This window comes from Malurus melanocephalus, unplaced genomic scaffold (assembly GCF_030028575.1).
Source record: "Malurus melanocephalus ecotype Western Australia unplaced genomic scaffold, MMel_1.1 scaffold_221, whole genome shotgun sequence".
Taxonomy (NCBI): domain Eukaryota; kingdom Metazoa; phylum Chordata; class Aves; order Passeriformes; family Maluridae; genus Malurus; species Malurus melanocephalus.
The window spans coordinates 762,482-770,381 of NW_026623453.1; the positions used below are offsets into that span (position 1 = coordinate 762,482).

The following is a 7,900-nucleotide window of genomic DNA, read 5'->3' on the forward strand; positions in this document are numbered from 1 at the left end:
CTTTCCTTTTTTTTTCTTTTTTTCGTAGGGGGGCAACCAGACCTCCAGAGGGAACTCCCCCCTTAACCAACGCCCCCGGTAAAAGTTTTGGGCACTATCTCCTCTGTCTCTCGGTGCAGTGTTCAGTGAAGCAGCGTGGAAGTGTGGGCAAATGTTTATGGACTTTTAATTTTAGATCCACCGAGCCCAAGGTCTGCAGCCCCCCGCCCCGCTTTGTCTGTGGGCTGGGACCACGGCGTAGGCAAGTTGTGTCGGAGTGGTTCTGGAGGCAGACCCGAGCGGTCGCCGTCCCTGTTTAAGACAGACAAAGGTAATTGCCCAGTCTGTGGCTGTGCCCCTCCGGCAGCGCCGGGCGTAGGCTGGGCATGCAGACGCTGCCCTGGAGTCACGGCACTGCCGGGRGAACTTCTGGCCCGCAGCGCCGAGCTTGGGACGGTCGGGGGGCTGCAGTGGGTAGTTTTACCCCTCGTRGGTCTGCTGGTACAGAAATGAAGGTCCTTGGGCAGGAAGAGCCGCCTCCCCGAGGATCCGGCAGCTCGGGAGCAGCGGCGATGCCGCGGGGTGCAGCCGGGCCCGCGTCCTGGGGCCCGACCCGCCCCCTCCCCCGGCTCCCCGGGAGAGCAGCTTCATGGCAGGTCCGTAAACCTGCCGTTTTCATTTCACGTCTTAAATGTGCATGGAGGAATTAAACTGCACGAGTGAATAACAGCATTAGTTTCAATTAATTTTTATCCTGGCAACAATAAACTTTAGAAACAAAGCGCTTTTACATCCTTAATTAGTCTTGCTTCCCATCTGTAGTCTTTTAAGTGCCTGCTCCTTGATTTAACTTTGTCCCTCCTTCAGAGCTGCCTCCTTTTTTATTCTTTTCCCTTTTTTCTCGTTCCCCCTTCCAGACTGCTGCCTGTTTCTTTCCTGCAACCTTTCACCTCCCTTGTCCGTATCTGTCTGCTCTGTGCAGTTTATTTCTCCTGTATTTTCCCAACATCAACAGCAGTATTGGTTACCATGGCCCCGAGCTATGTGCAGAGGTGGGAAAGCTTCATCCGCCCAAAAGTTCTTACACTTTTGAAGTCTTTCTTTYAGTAGGATCTGAAATGTATCATCTAGAGTGTGTATTAAATGAACAGTATTCCTGAAGGCTTTAGAGCAAGAAAGGCAACACCCTGGAAAATTCTGCAGTCTTTCAGCATTCTCTGCCCTAGGGTTATAGCCCTGGGCACGGAGCTGAATGGCTCTTACAACTGCCTTCTGTTTACCTTTTATGGTTAAAATAACAGCTTAGCAAAGAAGCAACTTCATGGAGAAACGATTCAGTGAAATCATCTCAAGCTGTAGCAGCATAGCTAGTTTAATCACCCCTAGAGAGCTGAACAACTGTGAGCACAATGGGACACAAAATCATTTTGTGTGTAAATGAGCATGGCATTGTGATTATTTCACTTTGCATGGGCAAATAGTTTTTACAAGCAGTTAGCTTAGGAAGGCAGGAAAAGATAAGCTGGCTCTGAAAGATCTTGGTGTGTAATGTTTGAAAAACTAAATATTCACATAATTTGGGAATCAGGCTCTATTGATTTTGCCTTCAGCAGGTTCCTGTGTTACTTATTAGAGCAGGGTTATTGCCTGTGCCACTAGTTGGGATGCTGTATCCTGTTGTAGGCAACTAAAGAGCAGGGATTATTTTCCATGGTTTAATAAATGAAGTTTGTTAGTGTTCCTGCGATATTTACCCTTAAGGTTTTAATTTTCACATCCATATTAGAAAATATGTGCATAAAGACTCACTGGATAAATACATTTTAGGATTTTGCTTTGTGCATAAAATAAATGCATTACTCAGTGTGATGAATTTTAGCTGTGTTACATTTAAGAAGAGGAAGGAGTCATTAGGAAGAGGGTTATGGTACCTTAAGAAATAGGGGGTATTTATTTTTTTTGGAGCAACAGTGCCCTTTATGTAGTGCTTAGCAATTGTGCCTCTTGATAATTTGCTCATACAGAAATGATTGAATTCCACAACGTTAATAAAAATCTAGGATTCATTTTTTTAATGTGAATCCTCTCCAGCCAGGGGAAAAAAACAGTGTTTTAATTCCCCTTCTTCTCTCCCCTCAAAAGCCAGGGGCTCACACCCTCTATAAGTATGAAAAGCCATAAAAGTTTGAGAACTATTTTAGCTTTCTAGTGATTTTTTATAATTAAGTGTTTTTTCAACACATGCTCTAGCTGAGAAATGCCAAAAGCAGAGGATTGTTCAAAAGGTCCCTCCAGTGAACAGTATAAATTAAATATCTACTGTGTGAGTATGGCCTCACTGAGAATCTCAGTCTTTACAGATCAAGGAATTTACTGGTATACTAACATTAAACAAAATCCTAAGATAGCAGCAGTGTTTAAATATGCACAAATAGATTCATATCACTTGATCTTTAGCTATCTGTGCATATTTTAAAATTGAAGTCTGTATTTCAAGACAAATGGTTAARTGTAAGACACATTTACAGAGGACTGGAAGTCCTTTGATTTCATTTGGAAATTGTAACAAGGGGTGCAGATGAGCCCTAATTAGACTCTTGTTTTGTGCAACTGCATGAGATTTATTTCTAAGGCAGCCCTGTACCATGCAAGGTCTCTACCTTTATCATTAGTGATAATGGTTGGGGTCTGAACAAAGACAGGGTTGACATTCAGCCCGGATCTTCTGAGCTTTCGTTTAAGTGAAGGAGTAGAGACTGATCATGAGTTTACAGTGCTCTTTGGTAAGGGAAAAAACAGCARCCTTTGTCTGTGTTGGCAGACAGATTAGTAAATACTTTGCTAAAATACTGTAGGTACTTACATACTAGGTTGTTTTTAAAAGTTAGTTGTTTTATTTATGCTATGTGACATATTTACTGAAGGTTGGCCACAACAAGCTCTTGTGGGAAACAAGAAAGACACGTCTTCAGTCATGAAAGGATTTAGTCACTTTCCTTGAAGGTGGTGCTGTAGTAAAAATGTTAATGCCCAATTTTGCATCGGCTGACACASAAGTCCTAGGACAGAGCTGGTGTTTGCTTCGTGTTCAGTGCAGATGTCCGTCCAGCCTCTGAAGAGAAAAGGATGTGGATTCATAATGGGGTGATGTATTTCTGTGCTGTAGATGCAAGAAATTCTTAGGAGCTAACCAAGATGAAATACACTAACTGGGGATGTGATGAATTTGTGAAGCTGTTCGGATGTATTAAGATTTTTCAATCCCTTTCTCTATAGCTTGGAAATTATTTTACAAAGAATGTTGCTAATTTATGTTCATGAAGTGGCATAGTYGGGCATCTTGTGCAAAATACTGCTAAAAGAAAGGCAAGACCAGCTTTAGATTTCTAAGAAACATTATCAAAGTAATGTGGGAGAAATAGAAATTCACTTTGGAATGCTGCATRTTAAGTGCTTATCAGATATAAGGAAGAGCCTGGGTGCTTGGTAGCAAGCTTGAATTACAAAATACCAGGAAAATTAGATTATATTCAGAAATGTCTTCAACTATAATGTTTTGCATATGTTGCTTTCCCCATAAGGGGGAGAATGGGTGGACATTTTCTTAAACTTTTCTAAAAGGGTTTTTTTCAGTTTGAGATGTGTGCCGTCTGCACCGGTTGAACTGAAATCAGCTTTGAGACACACGTTTCGTGCAGAATAAGCTGTGCCTTTCTTACAGAAGAGAATTGAGAAATTTTCTTTTGATATGGTTGTCATGTTCATTTTTAAGACAATTCAGTATTTTTTGCTTTGATTTTGCTGAAAAGGTTTGGACTCAATTCAGTAATTTCACTGATTTTCCAGTATTTTTAAGGCAGGAAACATTATGTGGATTGTGGAATTTATAATTTCACATGATAGATTATACAGTACTTTCTAACACATCTTGTCCTGAAAGCATGGGTCAGTTTATATATTTTTTTTTGTTTTCACTGCTTGCAGGTATCAACTGTTTTCAGTTTGAAAGCATATTAGTTGTTTAGGTCTAATATTAAGGCTTAACTGTAAAYTATCCATTTATTTCACAATTATTGAAAATAGGCAAGAAAATTGATCTTAGTTTGATGTGAAATTTACTACATGTATAAACTAAATGCCTTAGGTTCTGAGGAAGTCACTAATTTAGTGGTGTCTTGTTACTGAGACAAACTTGCAAAAACCCCCTGAATCCCAATTCACAAATTGGTTATTCGTTTGTCAGGGGATATTTCACATCTAACACATAAGCCCACGACCTTTAATTAGAATTTTGCAGTTTGTTTTACGCCCCTTGAGGCTGACACCTTGAAAATTTTTTTTCTTGATTTCTTATTGCTAATAAGCATCTTTCTCTTCCCCTCTGGTACTTAGAAGAAAATGATGCAAATACACTTAATTACAGTGGTGGCAATAATTTGTTAGCGGAATATGTGATCAGGCAGATGCAAAAATGATCTGATTAGATCTGTGATCACACTGGAGAGGAAGGTAACACACTGCTACATTTAAGAGAAACTGTTCTTTTTGCCTCCCTGTCGCAGGAGGGAAGAAGCATGTCCCGTCTGTCTCTAACACGSTCCCCGGTTTCTCCGCTGGCTGCTCAAGGAATTCCTCTCCCAGCTCAACTCACCAAGTCGAACGCTCCTGTGCACATCGATGTAGGAGGACACATGTACACCAGCAGTCTTGCTACCTTGACAAAGTACCCCGACTCCAGGTAAGACCTTGGCATTTCCAAGCTTGCTGCCCAGTTCTGTTCACCTCACGTACCTGTGAGGAATATTGCAATGCGAAATACGATTTATTATATATTCACCATTTATGAATTATTCAGTTTCCGATTTATATAGTAACTTCACTGGAGTTCTGCAGAAAAAAGGCCTGTACAATTTATGTATTATTTACAGAGTCTRTTCATTTTCTCTCTCAGCATCTTCTGTGTTGTGCTGGTACATTTGAAGCACCTGTTGGTGTGCTGCCCTAGATTATTTTCAACTGTAGCAGGCAACTTCTTTCTTTCAGATTTAGGGGGAAAAAAATTGGATTTTTCTTCCCCAAGAAGAAAGAATGGTTCTACTTCTGTGGGRCTAATAGATGGTTCTGTCGGGCAGCCAGAATCCTGACCTCACTGGTAGCTGTGTGCCTCAGCAGTCAGTTCCTCTGGGCAGTGCCTGGCTGACCCACWCTGGCTGCTGCAGCTACAGACTGGATTAGATTCTCGTGTGTTTAAATGTAGTGTCTTGTCCTAGACAAGGTTGGTGACATGTCTGGCAAGATTTATACAGATCTGGCCAATATTATCTCAGGATAGACCCCAGATCTGCCAGATAATGGATAGATGTAGCCTGAGATGATATCTGTGTGTGACATGGAGTCCAYTGTTTGCCTGGCTGCCAGTTCTGCAGGGTGTGGGCACTGTGGAGGATGGGGGCCCTGGGCAGCGTGAAAGGCACTGCTCTCTGTGGGGTTAAAGCACATTCCTTGGAGCAATGAATTAAAGGTGCCCAGTTTTGATTTGCAGTTATGATCACTAAACCAGTTCAGCTTTTTGAAACTGAGGCTGCTCGCAGACCAGAGGGTGAGTGCAAGTGTGAGTGCAAGTGTGAGTGCCTGGCACAGACTGAGGGGTGGCTGTGCAGGGCCAGGGTGCCCAGTGCACCAGAGCCTCTGAAGGAAACCAAAGCCCAGGAAATTTCGTTGTCCAAGGTTCTGCTACCTGCATGGCCAGTATTCCATAAGAGATTTTTTTTTTTTTTTTTTGTATGACAACCAATGTAAAGATCTAGTTTCATTTGAAGATTTTTCTTTTAGAAGAACTAAGGGGTTTTGCAGATTTGGCAGGTTCCAAGCAATAAATGACATTTATGGAGACACCTTGAAGTGTCTCTGATATTATAAAGCATATGGCTGTGATTTCATTTCAAGGGAAGGGAACTGCTGAAATTCTCTACGGAAAAAAAGCCCAATTATTAAAATACCTGTATTTTAAAATATGACCAAAACAATATGATTTTTTGGACAGTGTCAGTTTAATAATGTTTTTGTGGTACTACTTTAATCATAGAAAAGAAATCTGTTTAGTGGCGAGAGATATATAATGGAGAAACAAACAAATGTTTCATAGTATTAAAAAATACAGTGAAGATTTAGCAATTGTAATAGAGTGACACATCTGTTTCCATGTTTTAAAATATCATTGCTGACACTATTTTTAAAATATGCCCCACATCAAACTTAATAAAAGCTTCAGTTATGGAAGCTTTGGGAGAATATACATAAATTCACGGATTTTTTTGCAAGAGAATAGAGTACTGAGCCATTTTATTTTCCTGTTTGATAAATAACAAAAGCATATTTCTTCAGATTTTAAAAGTGCAAAACTGACCAGGGCTGACAYGCTGCCTCGTGTTTTGCTGTGTACTGTCTTTCATTTACATTGCTGTTATCTGCTAAGGCTTGCATGCTTTTTCAGCTGCTCAAACTTCAGTTCTCACTGAAGTAAGAGCTTCCAGGTCGAAACTTGTAGATCACATTACTTTTCTAGCAAAAGATAACCCTTCACCAGCATCCAAGTAGGACATACTGCTCTATACATTATGAAGCTGGATGAAACCTACATCTTAATTTATCTTTCTTTTATTTTTTAATTATTATTTGKTTTTTTGCRGTGCTMCATTGAGTTACTTAGTTGTAACCCATTCATTGAATCTGGCCTGCTCTCATAGCTGCAGTTATTCCCATGGGGATGGTTGGAGCTCCTGATGCTGCTTCACTGCCCTGTTGTGTGTCTTGCATATGGCACAGGCTGTCCTTGCAGTGGTGTGGCTGGGAGAGGATTCCTGGGTCTCTCAMCAGCCAGGAAGAAGGAGATAGCTCTTCTGAGCAAAATATCTGGAAATAATGCCAGGGCACTGCTGGATTTTGCCCAGAGGTGACATAGAGAGCTACGGCCATCCTGATCCACATACAGAGTTTTCTGGTTTATTTTGGATCACATGTTAAACTCTTGGTTTGAGCATGAGTTTAAAAGCTTCAAATCCAAGAAATCGCAGAAATTTGTAGGTTGTATTTCAGCAAAAGATGTAAGCATATGCTGAAATGCTTTGCTAAATCTTAGCTGCAGTCACATTAAATAGTTTGTGCTCAAAATTGAAAACTGTAGCAATAAACTTCCTTTTTTATTTGTTTTACCATCTCTGTTGCTTTCTCTGTGCTCCCACATCCTGAAGAGCTTTTGTCTTGTAAGCTTTTTAGCATATATTGTACTTGGATTTTTRAGGACACGTGGATTGTGAGCATGGGTATAAACACAACCCAGGCATRGATACACAGAAATACCAGAGGCTGATGGAAATCAGGAAAAAATAAATCACCAAATTGTGATGACCAAGCTTCCTCAGTATTTTGCAGAGGTCAGGTCCTTTTTAGTCCTGAGCAAACTCAGCTCATGTCGACTTGGGTGAGAGGGAGGAGCTGCCAGCAGCTGGCCAGGTCAAGCCCAGCAGGAGCCAATGGAAGGATGAGCAGTTGCTGCTGTACCTGCTCTGCAGTCACCCCTCTGCTGGGAGACAGATCTGACCACAGATCCCTCTGACTGTGAGCTGGTGGGAGTGACTCTGCTCTGCCCACTCTGCTTCTCCTGGGTTCTGGGTGTGCAGGGCTCTGCCAGGTTCTGGGTGTGCTCAGCTCTGCCAGGTTCTGGATGTACAGGGCTCTGCCAGGTTATGGGTGTGCTCAGCTCTTCCAGGTTATGGGTGTGCAGGGCTCTGCCAGGTTCTGGGTGTGCAGGGCTCTGCCAGGTTCTGGGTGTGCAGGGCTCTGCCAGGTTCTGGGTGTGCTCAGCTCTGCCAGGTTCTGGGTGTGCAGGGCTCTGCCAGGTTCTGGGTGTGCAGGGCTCTGC

At 42.0% G+C, this 7,900-nt stretch overlaps 1 protein-coding gene across 1 annotated transcript in view; it reads left to right on the forward strand.

Moving 5' to 3' along the window:
- Positions 1–27: 27 nt before the first annotated feature.
- KCTD15 (potassium channel tetramerization domain containing 15) overlaps positions 28–7,900 on the forward strand; it is a 44,816-nt gene continuing 36,943 nt past the window's right edge. The window contains exons 1-2 of the mRNA XM_057374292.1: positions 28–310; positions 4,542–4,717. Of these exons, the coding sequence (XP_057230275.1) occupies positions 4,554–4,717 (164 nt within the window). The 5' untranslated portion in view covers positions 28–310; positions 4,542–4,553. The remainder of the gene's footprint in view (positions 311–4,541; positions 4,718–7,900) is intronic.